A 17279-nucleotide genomic window follows, 5' to 3' on the forward strand; every position below is an offset into this window, starting at 1 on the left:
AGAGGTTTTTGCCTCCAATGGCTGTCGACACAAGCTACTTGACCACCCAGGTCAATAACATCGTCGCCCAGCTCCATGGCATCTTCGACGAGATCGGGATTCCTGGCCATGAGCGGGACTCGCGCGAGGCAGAGGTAAGCTTTGTCTGCAGACATTATGGTCGAATGGGTTGAAGCTAATCCAGTTCTACAGCTCTTCAGCGCTCTCTCAGAGACCCTAAGCAACCATCTCAAGCTCGTGGATGAGTGAGTTTACTTTTACTTTGAGACCCTTGTTGGCGACAATTGTGGCTAACAAAGATCCCCCCTACAGTGAGAAGGAGCAAATGACCCAAGAAGCAGAACGCCTCATCATGACCATCCAGCAGATGGAGGCATCCTTGGGCGATGAGAGGGCCAATGGCCAATATGAGTTGAATCGCGATGAGCTTTGCGTCACTTATCCGCTCAACCGGTGTATCACGTTCTTGCGCGAAAAGAGTGACGCAATGAGCAAGCTTCATCGCGAGCGTTTCGAGCAGGTTAAGAGTGAGTTTATGCTGAATAACTATTACGAGTGCATGTCTGCTAACCCTTGACAGAACTTGTTGACGCCCTTGAATCCTATTCATCCCACCTTGAGGCCTCATTCCTATCTATTGAGCTGCCACCCACCGCACCGGGCGCGTCAATCCCGCCAAGCTTTGATCTTTCGCCCACCTATGTCACGGCCCTGGATGCCGAGTTCACCAGAGTTTACGAAGAGTACCATCGACGTGCTTCCTACGTCCAGACCACTTGCGAAGAGATTATCAAGATGTGGGCTGAGCTTGGAACGCCGCAAGTGCAAACAGACTCGACCATCGTTAAGTTTTACCGCGAATCACCCGAACAGCTCGGTTTGCATGAGACGGACCTTGCCAATCTGACAGGCAAGCGCGACAAGTTGATTGATGAAAAGAAGGGCCGTGAGCGCAAGATCAAAGATCTTCGAGCTGCCGTCGAGAGTCTCTGGGAGCGGTTTGGTGTTGAAGAGTCTGATCGTAAGGCCTTCCTTGCAGCTAACCGCGGTTGTGGTCTGCGTACCATCAACGAATTGGAGGAGGAGCTGGCCCGCCTTAACGAGCTGAAGAGGCAGAACTTGCATCTCTTCGTGGAGGATGCTCGTTGCAGGCTGCAGGAGCTCTGGGATAGTCTCTTCTTCTCCGAAGAAGAGATGCTGGACTTCACACCTGCCTTCTCGGATGTGTGCAGTGATGCTTTGCTCGAGGCCCATGAGGCCGAGATCTCTCGATTGGAGACACTCAAGGAGCAGCGCGCTCCCACTCTGGAGTTGATTGAAAGACACCGTGGTCTTCTGGCGGACCGCAATGCCCTCTCAACCTCTAGCCAGGATGCATCCCGCCTGATGGCCCGTGGCAACAAGGGCGAGAAGCGCGATCCCGGGAAGCTGCTGAGGGAAGAGAAGCTGAGAAAGCGCATTGCGAAGGAACTGCCCAAGCTTGAGGCGGACCTGCGAAAGGAGCTGGAGCATTGGGAGGATGAGTATGGCCGACCATTCCTCGTCCACGGGGACCGATACCTCGACACATTGACACCGGCGGTTGCCAAGCCTCCGCCGCGCTCTAAGACCCCATCTGGGCCGCCTTCCGCTACCAAAACCGGCACTGTCAGAGGACAGCCTGGATCTCGCCCCGGAAGCTCCATGCGAGGACCCCCCCGTTCAGCCACTAAGACGCCAACTGGGAGCGGACCGGTGAAGCATAACACCATCGGCTACTCAGGCTCACGGTCTGGGGCCAATTCACCAACCAAGCTTCCCGCCCGTGCTCCCCTGTCGAACATGCCCCATGGGAGCAACTCGCCCGATCGTCGGACTGGCCCTGGCTCCTACTCTTCCAGTACTATCGGTGGCAAGATGCCGCCTCCCCGCGCTCCGGCGCCTCGTATGCGTGCGCTGACCGTTGAATCGAGGGAGGAACGCAACAGCTATCAAATGGAGCCCCCTCGCTGCAACAGCGCCATGTCCAGCGCCTTTGTACGCCCAGTCAGCCCCGAAGATCCCTACGATGACCGACAGCGATCGTTCATGAGCTCCTCCGTTCTCTCCAACTCCCAAAGATCAGTGCCATTCTCCCACTCCTCCCATTCTTCGATGTCCTCCTTGTCCCTGAACTCTTCCATGCAAGGCTACCCGCGTGCCAACCCCTACCTCCAGCATGCACCTCCCCCGCCCCCTCTTCGCCAGACATCGAACTCATCCACAGTCAATACCGCTACTTCTGGGTCTGAGAATTGGGAGACCTTTGACGATGGGTCGGAGTCAGAATTTGACGCTAGCGACGTTTACTATGCCAAGCTGCGTGCGGCCCATGGCAAGCGGTTTGCGCCAGAAGATGGCCTAGATATCTCAGGCAAGAAGCCCAAAGGCATTCGCAGCGTGAGCCCGGACGGCCCTCATCCCGGGCAAGTGCTCCGCGTCGCCGGCAGTGATACCGAGTGGACCGAGGATTTTGAATCCTATTAATGGTCTCAACACCAGTCCATTCCATCTGTCTTAATGTACCCGGCGTTTACTACATTTCACTTTTCTGGACCCTTTTTTTCACCCCTTTTCTCCGGCGCTTCGGATCTTCAGCTGTGTTTACGCAATCGGTTGGTAATTTACGATCCTACGACTGGACTCTGCACGGCTCATGGCTCATGATGGTCTCTCAACATCCCCTTACGACTGGGCTTTATCCGATTCCTTACGAACAGATGTCTTCCCTGCATGCGAAGACTACCGAGTGGCCGGCTTTGATCTTCTTTCGTGTTCAAAATTTCGAGTTCGTCATGCCAACCTTGTTCATGCCCTCTTCTTCCTCTGTCGATGTTTTCAAGTCCAACGCTGCCCCTTGACTGTGTCAAGTCCTCAGCTCCTGGAGGGTTCCTGTCCTTTACGTTTCCTCCTGCAGACAGACCGCTCCCTTTCAATCTCGGACGGGTTTAATCTTTTCTTTGCTGTTTATTTTGGCATGGTGTTATCTTCTTTGCTTCTCTGTTACTTTCTTCCCTTTCCATGGGATTTCCTTGGCTTGGTGCTTATGAATTGTTCTTTTTTTCTCTCTGGTCTGGCTCCTCTTCGCGGGATACGGACTTTGTTTCATCTTGATTCTGTTTGGTTTATCTTGTCTGTTGGATTTCAGCGTGGCACAGTCAGTATTTGTGTATTTTTGATAATTTTATTCTTCGATTCAAGAACTATTTGAATGATTCTGGTTATAAAGTGGTAGACTCGTAGAGCGTTCTTGATTGATGTAGCTGCTCAGACAGCTAGATTTGGAAGTTTCATCTATACTTCTGCTCATTTTTGTATTTTACTAAAAGTACAAGCCACCACAGCAGTGACAGCATAGCTATTTACCACAGGGGCATCCCAAACAACAACTAGATATTACAAAAGCGACCCTCTACCGCTCCGGCGCAAGCGACCCCATCCAACTCCGATCCTCATCCGCATCCTGAGCACCACCAGAAGAAGATTTAGGAACCCTCCTCCCAGCAGAGGGAATCAACGCCTCCGTCAAGCTCTTCGCCTCCTGCACTCTCCGCACCGTCTCCCGCCGCCCGAGAATCGCCATGGTCTCGGGGATCCCCGGCCCAGGCGCCGAAGCCGATAGTGCCCAGCGCAGGTAGTGGTATAGTTCCTTTTTGAAGATTTTGTCTGCTGCAGGCAGTGTCGCAGTAGAACCAGTACCCTCGCCACTACTAGTGCTTTCCGGGGCAGAGGAAACGGAAACGGCGTCGCTGCCGTCGTAGGAGCTGATGTTTGTGCGGTGGGTTTCGATTGTCCAGTGGGTTGGGGGGACGAGGGTGAGGGCGGCGGCGGCGGTGTGGAGGGCTTGGATGGGGATTTGGGGAGGAGAGGAAGTAATGGAGTCAGAGGATGATGAGGGTGGGGGAGAAGGGGAGGAAGCGGGCGTGTAGGGGTTTCTGTTCAGGCGGGTCGTGAAGAAGGTGGAGTTGCGCTGGACGAAGTTGGTTGTATCTGTGTAGGATTTGGCGTCGGCGCGGAGGAGCGGCGCGATGTATTGCGGGAGAGTTCGGTCTTCCAGGATCGGGGACCTGTTGGGGTTAGAAGTGTGTTCTTTTCTGGTCCCTTTTTCCACTGGAAATTGGCGGCAACTTACAGCTTCTCGAGAGAATGGGTTTCTTCTACTGTCGAGCAGACTCTGTTCACCATCTCATCGAATTCAGGACCACCGCTTGCTGCGAAGCGTTGAGCATGTGCTTTTTGCAGAAACCAAAGCTTTTCGAAGGCGACGACGGTGTTGCCTCGGGTGATCTTCAGATTGAACTGAGGAGAATGTTAGCTAGGAACAAATGCGCATTTGCTCGACTCCAAAAGAGCTTACAATTTGTTCCAGCTCCTTCAGACCGAAGACGTCGGATTTCTGTGAATGAGACCATCCCAGAAGCGCGGCAAAGTTCACCAGCGTCGCTGCGAAGATCCCCTGCTGGTCCTTGAAGGACGAGAGGTCAATGTCGGCATTTCGCTTGCTGAGCTTCTGCCCGGTCTTGTCGACGAGTAGAGGGACATGCCCAAATCGCGGGGGCTTCCAGTCGAAGGCATTGTATAGCGCCATATGCATTGGGGTGGATGGCATCCATTCCTAGTAGATGTGAGCTGCTGCTCCCCCAAAAACCTCTAAGAGAGGAAGAGCCTACCGTTCCCCGGATGACATGGGTAACCTTCATGCAATGATCGTCAACGACGTTGGCCAAGTGGTACGTCGGATGACCATCGGATTTGAGCAAAATCGGATCGTCGTAGACGCGGTCGATGAAGTCCAGCTTGCTGGTACTGGGCCGATTCTGTCCTGTCTTGCCATAGACCAGATCATTAAACATCGGGTACCCCTCTATCTTCAGCCGGACCACATGCGCTTCTCCCTTGGCTGCGCGGTCTTCCGATTCCTCGACGGAGATGTCTGCACATTGTCGATCGTACCCTGGGGACAGGCCTGCTTGGCTGCGGTGCCGGGCGAGCGAATCGAGTCGGTCTGCAGAACAGAAACATCGGTAGGCGTGGCCGTTGGCGATCAAGTCATTGGCATGGGTGCGGTACAAAGCTGTCCGTTCGGACTGAGCGAAAAATGAAAAGTCAGTAGTGTACAAAATGCAGCAACAGCGCAGCGTCTTACTTGTCTGTAAGGTCCGTACGGGCCACCAATGACGGGACCTGGCAGCGTTGAAAGTCAGACTCCTTCGGATCCCTCGTGCTAGACTGTAGCTTGGTTTCACCTTCATCCCACTGTAATCTGGCCCATTTCAAATCATCATAGAGCCGTTGCTCAGCACCAGGGATTGTCCGTTTCTGCGTCCATCAGTTGGTCGTCCACCCAGTCCCAGTGTCGTGCACGAACCTGGTCGGTGTCTTCAATGCGCAGCAGGAATTGGCCACCGGTGCGTTTGGCCAGGAGATAGTTAAAAGCGCAGTTCGGAGCGATCCCAGATGAAGATATCCGGTGGGCGAGGGCGCAAAACGCGTGCGCGCCGGAGCGTCGGGCAGATTGTTCTTAGATTTGCGGAGCTGCGCGCCCGCAGTGGCCGCGGAAGAAGACGAGCAGGTCCTGCATTGGATGCAGATCCAAGAGCGCCGAGAAAACAGCCGGGGAGGACTCCTCATTGTGTAAATGTTCGAGGCTCTCGTTGGGGCAAGAGAGGTGAGGTGAGTTAAAGTGTTGACTTTGCGGAGCGGCTCCGCGAAGCTTCCGACAAAAATTCGATTTGGCAACGCTGCATCCACCACTCTCTTCTTCACCTCCCCATCTCTGGACCGCTTCTTTTCAGAGTGATACTTTTTGCTCTTTCTCTCTAAGCGCTTAGGATTTGCATATTTTTGATCATCAGTCGAACTCAGTATGTGTCCAGAGCGGCGCCCGTGGCTCGGTGTCGTTTCTCTTACTGACGGACTCTGCAGTGGCGCAAGCTGAGGTTGACCTCTACGGTACGAGGGTTTTTCTTTTACCCCAAAAAAAAAAAAAAATGAAGCAAGAAGACTGACAATGTCTGTTTGTTATATCAGAGGTCCTAGAGATCCATCGCGGCGCGAGCAAGGATGAGGTTCGGAAGGCATACCGGAAGGCAAGTCGGGAATCTTCGATCAAATTATCTTGGCCCACAGAGTACTGACAGTAGTCTTCGATAGGCTGCGCTCGCAAGCCATCCTGACAAAGTCCCCGAATCCGAGCGCGAAGAGGCCGAGATCAAGTTCAAGTCTGTGCAGGAGGCATATGATATCCTCTACGATGAAGAAAAGCGAGAAATCTACGACACCCATGGCATGTCTGCATTCAACGGCTCCGGCGAACCCGGGATGGGCGCTGCACCCGACCTCGACGACCTGCTAGCGCAGATGTTTGGTATGGGTGGCATGGGCGGCATGCCAGGAGGAGCTGGACCCCGTCCGAACCGACCGCGGAGAAGCGCCAACGAGGAGCAAGACTATGAAGTTAGCCTCGAGGACCTGTATAAGGGCAAGACGGTCAAGTTTGCCAGCACGAAGAACATCATCTGCGGCCTGTGCAAGGGCAAGGGCGGCAAGGAGAAGGCGACGGCCAAGAAATGCTCGACTTGCGACGGCCAGGGATACAAAGAGGTCTTGACCCGGATGGGCCAGTTTCTTACTCAGTCCACAGCTCCCTGTACCGTGTGCAACGGGCAGGGCTCTTTCTTCAGCCCCAAGGATAAATGTAAGAAGTGCAAGGGGAAGAAGACGACGGAGGAGAAGAAGATCCTGGAGATTTGGATCCCCCGAGGCGCACGGTATGTTGTTCCATTGCCCAGACTATCATATTAGCCTAACTGACCTCGTTCGCAGGGAGGGAGAGAAGATCGTGTTGGAGGGCGAGGCGGACCAAGTCCCCGACCAAGAGCCTGGCGATATTGTTTTTAAGGTGGTCGAGGAGGAACACCCGGTATTCACCCGGGCCGGCTCGGATTTGAGCGCGACTATCGATATCACGCTGGCCGAATCCTTGAGCGGGTTCTCGCGCGTCGTGATCAAGCACCTTGATGGCAGAGGCATCGAGCTCAAGCACCCCCAGACCCCCGGCGGAATTCTTTCTCCGGGACAAGTGCTCAAGATTCCTGGCGAGGGAATGCCCATCAAGCGCAGCGACAATCGCGGGGACTTGTATTTGGTGGTCAATGTCAAATTCCCCGACGCGAACTGGAAGCCCACCCCGGCGATGCTGGAGAAACTCAAGGAGCTGCTCCCGAAGCCGGACACGCCCATTGTGTCAGACACCGTGGACGAGGTCGACTACGACCCCAAGGCTAAATTGGAGGACTTTGGTGCTCATGATGGCCATGGCGGATCGGCCTGGATGGACGAAGATGACGACGAGGAACCGGCGCAGTGCGCGGCTCAATAAACCCTTGGCATTGATGGAGTTTGGGTGTTTGCATTTCCTTTTGCTTCTTTCTGTCTTATTTTGTGGCTTGTTGATAAATCTCTCCTTCGGTGAACAGTACAATAGACCCAGACATGGCAATGGATCTTTTGGCTTGGAGTGGGTCTCCGTGGGGAGTGGATGGGATGGCGTGGGGGTTGCGGCATTTCTGGAGAAAAGAGGAGACTCGAGGCTGAAGGATGCAGAGCAGAGCAGAACAGTGTCAGTGTCAGACTGCCCTAAGTAAGAAAGTGGACAGAGTCCCCCACGTCCCCCGAGGGTCGAGTGGGATGTCGGAGCAACTCCGTGGGGTTGCTCCGCGGCTCGGTCTCCGTGTGCCGGGTTCTTCTATTAACCCATGGCTCGCTGATCGCATTGGATTCTTTTTCTTTTACAATGACTCTGACACTGCCTCTGTCTCTCTTCCTTAATCCCATCCTGGCTCTTGGTTCGGTCTGGTAAGGGTTGTGCTGCTGTCGCATTCTACCTTGCCACCAGATCTCCAAAAATCCCCAAGCTGCAAATTGCTCCCCCACCCCATTATGCCGTGTAACCCGCAAGCCTCCTGCGAAGGTTGTTCCTGCGACGACAACCGAGCCCCGATCAACATCGAAGACTGCGAATCCGAGCTCCTGGCCCTGCGCAAGCGCACGCACGAGTTGGAGAAGACCCTCGCCACGCTGCACGATGGCTCGGTGTTGCCGCGAGGAGGTCGCAAGCTGCGATCGGCACGATGGTTCAACAGCGATAGTAATCCCGGTATGACGGCGCTGTATATCGAGCGATATCTTAATTATGGTATGACACGGGAGGAGCTGATGTCCGGCAAACCGGTGATCGGCATCGCGCAGTCCGGCTCAGACATTGCGCCGTGCAACCGGCATCATCTGGAGCTGGCGAAACGCGTGCGCGAGGGTATCCGGAGTGCGGGTGGCATTGCTTTCGAGTTCCCCACACATCCGATTCAAGAGAGCTCGCGCCGGCCGACGGCGTGTCTGGATCGCAACCTGGCGTATTTGGGGCTGGTGGAGATTCTTCATGCCTATCCGTTGGATGGAGTTGTGCTCTTGACGGGATGCGATAAGACGACCCCGGCGGCATTGATGGCGGCTGCCACAGTGGTACGTATAGCCTGTTCTCTATACGTTCTCTCGGTCGGAGCTAACGGCAGACGCGCAACAGAATATTCCTGCAATATGCCTCAATGTTGGCCCGATGCTCAATGGATACGTGAAGAATGACCTGGCCGGGTCAGGAATGGTCGTTTGGAAAGGACGAGAAATGTATGCGGCGGGCGAGATCAATCGCGAGGAATTTATCGACTATGTGTCTCGAGGGTAGGTCCGCGCCTCTATTGGAAGTGAAAAGAAGTAGGCTAACACTTCTATCTTCATGCAGAGCGCCGTCTGTAGGCCATTGCAACACAATGGGTACGGCATCGACAATGAACGCTCTGGCAGAAGCCTTGGGGATGGCGCTCCCTGGCTCGGCAGCTATCCCGGCGCCATACCGGGAACGCACCCAATGCGCCTATGAGACCGGCGAGCGCATTGTCGAAATGGTTCATGCAGACCGAAAACCAAGCGATATCATGACGCGCGCGGCGTTCGAGAATGTTATTGTCACGAACACGGCTATCGGTGGCAGCACAAATGCTCCTATCCATATTAATGCCATGGCCAAACACATCGGCGTGGATCTTTCGCTGAATGACTGGGACGAACTCGGGTTCCATATTCCTCTGCTCCTCAACATGCAACCCGCCGGCGAGTTCCTAGGCGAGGAGTACTACCGTGCTGGCGGACTCCCTTCTATCATGGCCGAGTTGCTTGAGGCGGGGAAGTTACGGCCAGACGCATTAACCTGCAATGGACGCACCGTGGAGGAGAACGTGCGGGGCCAGCTGTCGTGGAACCGGCGTATAATCCGTGCCTATGCCGATCCGCTGATGGCGGACGCCGGGTTCCTGCATCTTCAAGGAAGCTTATTTAACTCGGCAATCATGAAGACATGCGTGATCTCCCCGACATTCCGGAAGAAGTTCCTGGAGAACCCGGCGGATCTGAATGCTTTTGAGAGTGCGGTTGTGGTCTTCGACGGGCCCGAGGACTATCACGACCGACTCGATGACCCGGCCACGCCAATCGACGATACTAGTATCTTGGTGATGCGCGGCGCAGGCCCTCTTGGCTACCCAGGTGCTGCGGAGGTGGTCAACATGCACCCGCCAGCGCGTCTGCTGCGCCAAGGCATCACCTCACTGCCCTGTATTGGCGACGGGCGGCAATCCGGGACGTCGGGCTCTCCGTCCATTTTGAATGCAAGCCCTGAAGCTGCGGCTGGGGGCAATCTCGCCATTCTCCGTGATGGTGATCGTCTGCGTGTTGACTTGAACCAGCGCCGCGTCGATATTCTGATTGATGCCGCAGAACTCGAGCGCCGCCGAGCTGATCTACAGGCTCGTGGTGGCTACTCGGGCCCTGAGAACCAAACGCCGTGGCAAGAGATCTTCCGTCGCCAGACGGACCAGCTGAATGAGGGAATGGTGCTGCGTAGTGCGGTCAAGTACCAGCGTGTTGCGCAGCGATGGGAGGAGCCCCGGCACAACCATTGATGGTCCTGTAGTTAATCAACAATGATTTTAGAATTCATGATCATGATGGGCTTGACAAGACAACCGTACACGCTAAATTAGAACCGAAAACACGAGTCAATGGTGACTCAGAGAATTTAGTGCAGGCACTAGTAGTAGTTCTCTACCAACACCCAGCTCTTCTGGTTAGCAACTCCTATGGCCCTCGCGCGCCTCCCCGGCGAGATCGTTGAGCTGATCGCAGCTCAACACGCCGAGGTGCACCCTCCGAGTTTTATCAGCCTCGCCTGCGCCAACAAGACTTGTTGTGCCTGCTGTCTCCCAGCGGCCAAGTCAGTCTTCTTCCACGCCATCAAGATTATTAACGCCGAGAGAGCAGAGGACTTGGCTCCAGCCGTGAAGAAGCTCACCAAGAAACTCAAGCGCGCAAACAGTTTCGGCCATGTCCGCTGGCTGGTGATTGACAAAGAACTGCTCCATAAAGTCCACCACCCCGGTAGGTTGGTCGACCGCTATGAGTGGCAGCCGCCCACGATGCGGGATCTTCGGTTCGACGATCGCGAAGATCGGTGGGGCGCTGTGTACAGAGACTTGTGCGAGCCGCCTTACGTCCTGCCTGTTAGGAATGAGCAAGACCTCGAGGGGGACCATAAGCTGGAGGACGCCTGGAGTCCAGGAGCCAAGCTGAGAGCAAAGATGCCTGCGCCGGATCTCTCGAGCCATATCTGGCAATAATTATCCGAGCATGAGGTTCTTCAGATCGGCAAGCATTGTCCCTGGTTAAAAGATCTCACGGCAACGGTCCAGCGAACCCGGGGCGATGCCAGCGAAGTCGGAGATGGATGTGGATGACTCGGCATGGGAGTCGCGTCGCGAGTACCTGGAGCCCTGGCTGGATGCGATTTTCTGTCGCATTTGACCTAGTAAAGCGGGGGACGCAGCGGAGCAAGTTGCCGAAGAAGTTGATGGAGAAGCGGATGAAGGAGCATTTGTATAACCGGAGCTCTTGGAGGAATGATCGGTATGGAATTTCCTGGCCGGGAGTAATACCGTCAGGAGTGCAGGTACATGAAGATATTGATGCAAATACTGGGAAGCGTCTTAAATACGTAAATCTTAATAACTATCAATTGTGATCATTCTATGTTTATATCAGAGGAAGCACATAAGAAAGTGTTTATCTTGCAAAGGAGCATCTATAACCGCATTAGGGTTGTCTATATTTAATTTCTAGATCTATTATTCTATTCTATTTCGAGCCACCCTCTCCCAAAGAGATAGTATCCAAAAACCGCGCATTGCGACGAAACATCTCGATAGGATTAGAATCCATAGGAAAATGCCCACTAGCAACAATCTCCGCCAACTCGACCCCGTCACCCGCCAAGCGACCCAGATACGACAGTCCACTATTCTCGTCGCCAAACATAAACATCTTGGGATACGGCAAGCGCAAGAACATGCCAAGCAGAGTCGGTGCGATCCGACAGATTGACCATAGACTCGAAGATCGGCCCTGGAAGACAATTGAACAAAGACTAATCGAAATCCTTGAGAATTATCCTATCTTATAACTATAGTGGGAAATCTAGAAACCATCGAATATAAGGGCAAAAAGACGTGTCGGTTTGAAGACAGCAAAACATTGAGAAAACCGCTCACAAGTTCCAAACATCGTATGCAATTCATACCATATCTGATCTGAAGGTTTGGGACAAATAAAACAAGAAGAATTCGAATCAGACCATTCAAATATCTACCAATTCTCTCAGAGCCCCTCCAACCGATACAAGGGCTCCAACTTCGCAGAGCGCTGGAAGAAGAAATATCGCCGCACAAACCAGGGCAGCCAGGTGCCCACTTGGTAGCGAGCATGTCGATGCACGGGCACGCCAAAGGTATAGTCAAGTTCTTCGAGGGTGCGTTGCCTATTCGATGTGTGTGAGGTGACATTGCTCAAATACATGGATTGTTTTGGAACTTACATCGTTTCTGGGACAACTAGGAAAATCGTGAGGAAGGCGAGGACGTTTAGGCCGGCGTAGAACCCGAATGCTGTGCCAATTTTGTCAACTACGACTCTTACTTCTTCACTAATTATCCCCCCCCCCCAAAAAAATACTTACCTCCCGTCGGAGTGACTTTAGCCAAGAGTGACGGAAAGGTCAGACTCAAGGCGCTGCCGATGGCATTGTTGATGCAAATAGTGAAAGCCGCCCCGAGCTCGCGATGTGACAACGGGAATGCCTCGCTGAAGTATATGGAGGGGATGGGCCCAATTCCTAACAATCAAGAGTTAGTTCCTGTTAAACAGAAACGAGAAAAAAAAAGCATCATGGGATATACATACCAGGTCCATACAAGGCCGTGAACAGATAAATAAAAAAAGCAATCAGCGGCACCCGGGCACTAGACTCCGTCGGGATCAAAAAGCAACACCCCGCCGTGAGCAGACACCAGGCCATATTGGGGAAGGTAAAGAGTAGCAGGTTGCGTCGCCCAAACGTGTCCATCGTCCAGACAGCCGGCAGAGCAAAGATGAACATGGTCAGTCCGAACCCAAGCGAGGCGAGTAGACAGTCGCGTGGCGAGTATCCGGCCTGAGAGAAGATGGTCGAGGAGTAGAACGACATGACATTGATACCCGAGAACTGCTGGGCTGTGACGATGATCGCACTGGAGAGCATTGCGCGACGGAGCCGCGGGACTGCGAACAGCTCCCAGACTCGGGAAGGAAGTGATTTGCCTGAGAAGGCATCGCGCTCAGTCATGACCTGGCAATGGGCGTAGTACTGGTGGTATTTGTCAGATTCGTTGCCTCTAGGGGAATCGTAAGGAGTAGATGAATTTACCAGGTCTCTGGCTGCAATGAGCTCAGTGTTACGCAGTCGACAAAATGATCTGAATGCCTCCTGGTAGCGTCCTTTCTTCATGAGCCACCTAGGCGATTCTTGTGGTTATTAGCCGTGTTTCCTATGAAGATGCCAGGGCGTTTCGTACCAGGACAGAACCAGACGCAAATCAACACGGGGATCGCAGGAACAAAGGCTGCCGCTAACTGGAAGCGCCAGGCCAATTTTCCAATTCGAAAGAAAATTAAATTGGAACAAAAACCACTAGGTTCTGCTATCAGTAACCACGTCTCCTCAGAGGTCAAATGTTATGGACGTACACGAAGATTCCGAATGCCACCCACAGCTGGAAACTTGTGACGAGACCACCGCGAATTGAAGCCGGGCTGATTTCTGCACTGAAGACTGGAATGGTGGAAATCTTGACGCCCATTCCTGTAAGCACACGACGTTAGCCCCGGCGTTGTTATAAAGTGGCTATCCATACCGAGTCCCATGAAGAGTCGACAGATCATCAATCCCCACCAGTTCTGAGTGAAAGCCTGTGCAAGAACAGGGAAGACGCAGCTACAAGCATATTAGCTTGGGATTCTACTGTCAAGGAGGGGTCAAGTTGCTGACAATAGTCCAGTCAAGAAAATGGTGCCTCGACGCCCAAGCCAGTTGTTCAAAGGGTCCGCGGCCCAAGCACTTGCAGTGCGTTAGATGTTAAAAAGAAACTCGGGGTTCTGTGCATTTGCTCACCTAAGGAGCCCAAAAAGTGTAGGTCTAGAAGCTCCGTCATTAGAGAGGGTCCTATGGTACCAATGCTTTCACATACCCTGAATTGATCACCCCAATCAACCACGTATTATCTTCGATGCCGAATTCCTGCGGGAAACTGAGGTTCGCTCCATTGGCGCCTGTATTATCCCATCCTTGGATAGCAGAGCCGAGAGAACACAAGGCGATACTGAAATAGAGGTCTTTGGGCAGGTGCCATTTATCTGCAGAATGTGTCAGAGATCGTCCACAAAGAAACAAAAAGTACGAGTGGATCGGGCCTATACGGGTAGATTCTCTTCGCAAGTGATATTTATCTCCTTCAGTCAACTCGGGAAGAGCCTCAAAATCTTTCTGCTGCTGTGCAGCAAGGGCACCCTTTTGGAAAGTATCGACATGGTCGACGAATCCATACTCGTCGCAGAACCGAAGAACGCGGTCATAAAGATCATCTTTGGAGATGCCTGCGAGGGGATTGTAGATTCTGTAGATAAGCAAACATCAGGAAAAGCCACTTTTTACTCAATAAGCCAATCCCACCTTGCATTGACGTTCTGGCTATAGTTCTGCGTCTGAGCCTCAGCATCCTCGATAAACACGGCGCTGGGCTTGCCGTCGTCCACACTGAGCTTCGACATGGTCACACAGTAAGACAGTGATAGCTTGACACCGTATATTTGATGACATCTCCCCAGCCGGGTAAAAGGGAATTATATAGTCGTGGGATCGTGGGGCGAGAATCCGGGGTACGCTAGCGCCGAGCTAATCCAACGGGCAGCCCCTCCTTTGCCCTGCGTGTGTCGTGGTTCTTGCTCAAAGATCTTGCCCTGCGTGTGACTGGTCCACCTATCGGATCTCGTGGTATGTGCGGGAATGCCCCGGTACAACGCGGCTAAGCGGCATGTCCTGGTACACTCTTGACACTGCTTGGAGTTGGAAGGATTATTGGCGTGTCAGATGACATTGGAGTTAAAATGTGCAAAATAAATTTGATAGATGTCATTGAAAACAAAAAGATGCCACATGGTTAGTATACAGCAAACCCTATTTTCTATCACCTCCAGATCGCATTTTGTGGAGCAGTTTGCAGTCCCAGAAAGCCCTTTACCTGGATATACGCTTGTATTCTCTGTAAGCTGCCACGGCTTCTTGATGATCTGATTCTACCCTGTCTGTATCTATGTTCCACCACTATTTTTTGTTGTGAGATCCGAGATTGTTCATTGTTGTTCTTATTGGCTTAAAAAGCCAGAGGCGCTTAAGGCTCTTCGATGTGTGGTCCGTGGACCATTCGACAACCGCCGAATCTCAGTTAAGACGAACACAACCCATCAACTGCCCTTCGAAGATGTCCAATACACTTAATTCCAAAGCAACAATCAATAACCACCTGAGATGACCTCCAGCGCTGCAAGGCGGTGGTTTATTGTGATGACTAATTCCTATTCCCAGCCCCTTTGCCCCTGTCTAAGATGCCATGCACGCGCGTCTAGAATTTTGGTGAAAAGGCGAAGAACCCTTCTGTTTCGGCTTCACTCTTTCCAGTTGTGCCGCAGAGAAAATGCTGCCATTTCGAATGGCTCGACCGCGCCTGGGCCGCGTGTCCATATCAACCCCACGGATACGGGCCCAGAAGTCATATTCAACCAAAAGCCCATCCTCAAATCGAATGAGATCCATTGCGACTGCGGGTGCGATCAGTGCACCGGGTCTGTGGTGGCTGATATCGGCCCGCGACGATGTACCATCTCTGGAGGAACCGCCCGTCGATCACCCGGGCATAGAGCCTGGTCTGTCGCAAGAGCGAGTCACCGAGCTCATCTCGCAAGAGGCATATTCTTTCCCAGTCAGCAATATCCCCGGCGTCAATCGATATGACGGTACTCGGTTGGCATCCAATAACCCCTGCGAAGACCAGTTCACTCACGGCAAACTCCCATCGCCTTTCAATGACGGCCAACATTGGATGGCTTGGGCCGTGTTTGATGGGCATTCCGGCTGGCAGACGGCAGATTTGCTCAAACGACAACTCCTGCCTTTTGTAAGGCGCAGCTTGGGTCTGATCGAGTCATCTCCCAAGAAAGACTCGGTATCCGAGGAATTGGTCCAGCGTGCGATCATGCAAGGGTTCGTGAATCTTGACGACTCGATTTTCAAGACCGCTTTGGATGCTGCTCAAGGCAATAAGCCATTTCATGAGAAAGTGAAGGCATTTCTTCCTGTGTATGCAGGCTCTTGTGCCCTGCTCTCGCTATACGATCCCGGCACGAGCACAGTGCATGTGGCATGCACCGGTGACTCGAGAGCAGTCCTGGGACAACAAACTCCAGATGGAAAATGGGAAGCCATCCCCCTGTCAGTCGACCAGACTGGCAGCAACAAAGAAGAGATTCTCCGGTTGCAGGCGGAACACCCTGGCGAACCTGAGATGGTCAAGGGTGGGCGCGTACTTGGAATGATGGTATCCCGGGCCTTCGGCGACGGGCCATGGAAATGGCCCTTGGACTTCCAACAGGAAATCAAGAAGCGGTTCTCTGGTCCATCGCTGCTCACGCCGAGATACCCTGTCCGAACCCCGCCTTATCTGACGGCCGAGCCGGTTGTCACCAGCACCAAGATCAATCCCGGCAGGCCTTCGTTCTTGATTATGGCCACGGATGGCATGTGGGATATGCTGACCAGCCAGCAGGCTGTGAATCTCGTTGGAAAATGGATAGAATCCGAGTCGGCAGAGACCAGACCAGCCTCAACTGTCAAGCCGGCATATGAACCGTTTGACTTTGGTCAATTTTGGAAGGGGGTCAGTTGGAGGTTTGTCGAGTCGAGGTCAACAGTTCAAGATGAGAATGCCGCTGTGCATCTCGTGCGCAACTCCCTTGGTGGAGATCATCACGAGCTGGTGGCAGGCCGGCTTGCTTTTAGCGCTCCACACTCCCGGCGTGTTCGGGATGACATGACGGTGCAGGTGGTGTTTTTTAATACCCCAAGGTTGAAAAGTAGATAATCATAGAAAGTTCGCATATTGGACCAGACCGAAGCAGGTTTAAATGAATTATAGATGAAAGCCCCTTGCTGAAAATACCAGTCATAGGAACAAAGACCAATCATTCAGCAAAAAAAAAGACAGGTCTCTTTTTAGACGCTGGGGATGCTAGTCAACGCAAAGGGTCGTTGTGACTTGGACTTTGGCGAGAGAATGCTGAGCGACGACACAATCATGTCGGAAGTCCTTGTCGATGTTGCTTAGTCTCAGATTGTAGGACATAGACGAATGCTCATGATTCTCTCGGCAATGTGGTGGCTTGTCTTTTCTCGATTTGACAAAGTGCCGAAGATCCTGGAAAGAAATGCTGAAAAAAAAAGGGCAGATATCGATCTCCCCAGCATACCGCATGTAAGGACAACGCCGCATATTACTACCATAAGATAGTAGTTTCCTTTGAAATAAGCGTGAACCGCGAGGAAGTGGTCCGGTATAGTGTGCGATGTGCCATTTTGAGTGTGGGTGTAGTTTCCGGCAACTATAGCAACACTTCGAATGGCTATTCTCAAGTCGGTGAAGTATTTCTTTTCTTAATCGTTGATTGAGAATGACCTCGGGACATAGCGATAGAGGTGTTTTGCGTGGCACAGTATGAAAGAGTTGTGTCCCACG

At 52.9% G+C, this 17279-nt stretch overlaps 8 protein-coding genes across 8 annotated transcripts; 5 read left to right on the top strand and 3 right to left on the bottom strand.

The window, feature by feature from the left end:
- Positions 1-17: 17 nt before the first annotated feature.
- NUU61_004328 (putative microtubule associated protein (Ase1)) lies at positions 18-2505 on the top strand (the record flags this gene model as incomplete). Its single annotated transcript, XM_056654910.1, has 4 exons — positions 18-134; positions 193-245; positions 313-527; positions 581-2505. The coding sequence occupies 4 exons, from the start codon at positions 18-20 to the stop codon at positions 2503-2505; spliced, it is 2310 nt and encodes a 769-aa protein (XP_056512937.1).
- Positions 2506-3430: 925 nt separating this feature from the next.
- NUU61_004329 (glutamate--tRNA ligase MSE1) lies at positions 3431-5649 on the bottom strand (the record flags this gene model as incomplete). The annotated part of the gene is made up of 7 exons (XM_056654911.1): positions 3431-4085; positions 4151-4317; positions 4376-4633; positions 4689-5105; positions 5165-5202; positions 5265-5337; positions 5383-5649. The coding sequence occupies 7 exons, from the start codon at positions 5647-5649 to the stop codon at positions 3431-3433; spliced, it is 1875 nt and encodes a 624-aa protein (XP_056512938.1).
- Positions 5650-5884: 235 nt separating this feature from the next.
- NUU61_004330 (putative DnaJ domain protein (Mas5)) lies at positions 5885-7399 on the top strand (the record flags this gene model as incomplete). Its single annotated transcript, XM_056654912.1, has 5 exons — positions 5885-5888; positions 5944-5970; positions 6049-6107; positions 6172-6788; positions 6844-7399. The coding sequence occupies 5 exons, from the start codon at positions 5885-5887 to the stop codon at positions 7397-7399; spliced, it is 1263 nt and encodes a 420-aa protein (XP_056512939.1).
- A 560-nt stretch (positions 7400-7959) lies between these two features.
- Positions 7960-10031, top strand: NUU61_004331 (IlvD/Edd family dehydratase; the record flags this gene model as incomplete). The annotated part of the gene is made up of 3 exons (XM_056654913.1): positions 7960-8538; positions 8600-8754; positions 8816-10031. The coding sequence occupies 3 exons, from the start codon at positions 7960-7962 to the stop codon at positions 10029-10031; spliced, it is 1950 nt and encodes a 649-aa protein (XP_056512940.1).
- Positions 10032-10208: 177 nt separating this feature from the next.
- NUU61_004332 (uncharacterized protein) lies at positions 10209-10745 on the top strand (the record flags this gene model as incomplete). Its single annotated transcript, XM_056654914.1, has 1 exon — positions 10209-10745. One exon carries the CDS (start codon positions 10209-10211, stop codon positions 10743-10745), a length of 537 nt encoding a protein of 178 aa, XP_056512941.1.
- A 514-nt stretch (positions 10746-11259) lies between these two features.
- NUU61_004333 (alpha/beta-hydrolase) lies at positions 11260-11472 on the bottom strand (the record flags this gene model as incomplete). Its single annotated transcript, XM_056654915.1, has 1 exon — positions 11260-11472. The coding sequence occupies one exon, from the start codon at positions 11470-11472 to the stop codon at positions 11260-11262; it is 213 nt and encodes a 70-aa protein (XP_056512942.1).
- Positions 11473-11778: 306 nt separating this feature from the next.
- On the bottom strand, positions 11779-14262 carry NUU61_004334 (sugar porter family MFS transporter; the record flags this gene model as incomplete). The annotated part of the gene is made up of 12 exons (XM_056654916.1): positions 11779-11938; positions 11996-12065; positions 12137-12292; positions 12361-12960; positions 13011-13126; positions 13183-13297; positions 13350-13429; positions 13484-13552; positions 13607-13630; positions 13683-13848; positions 13912-14108; positions 14165-14262. The coding sequence occupies 12 exons, from the start codon at positions 14260-14262 to the stop codon at positions 11779-11781; spliced, it is 1851 nt and encodes a 616-aa protein (XP_056512943.1).
- A 923-nt stretch (positions 14263-15185) lies between these two features.
- NUU61_004335 (PP2C family serine/threonine-protein phosphatase) lies at positions 15186-16628 on the top strand (the record flags this gene model as incomplete). Its single annotated transcript, XM_056654917.1, has 1 exon — positions 15186-16628. The coding sequence occupies one exon, from the start codon at positions 15186-15188 to the stop codon at positions 16626-16628; it is 1443 nt and encodes a 480-aa protein (XP_056512944.1).
- Between the last annotated feature and the right edge of the window lie 651 nt (positions 16629-17279).

Source organism: Penicillium alfredii (genome assembly GCF_028826965.1).
Source record: "Penicillium alfredii strain IBT 34128 chromosome Unknown utg000005l_segment0_segment0, whole genome shotgun sequence".
NCBI lineage: Eukaryota > Fungi > Ascomycota > Eurotiomycetes > Eurotiales > Aspergillaceae > Penicillium > Penicillium alfredii.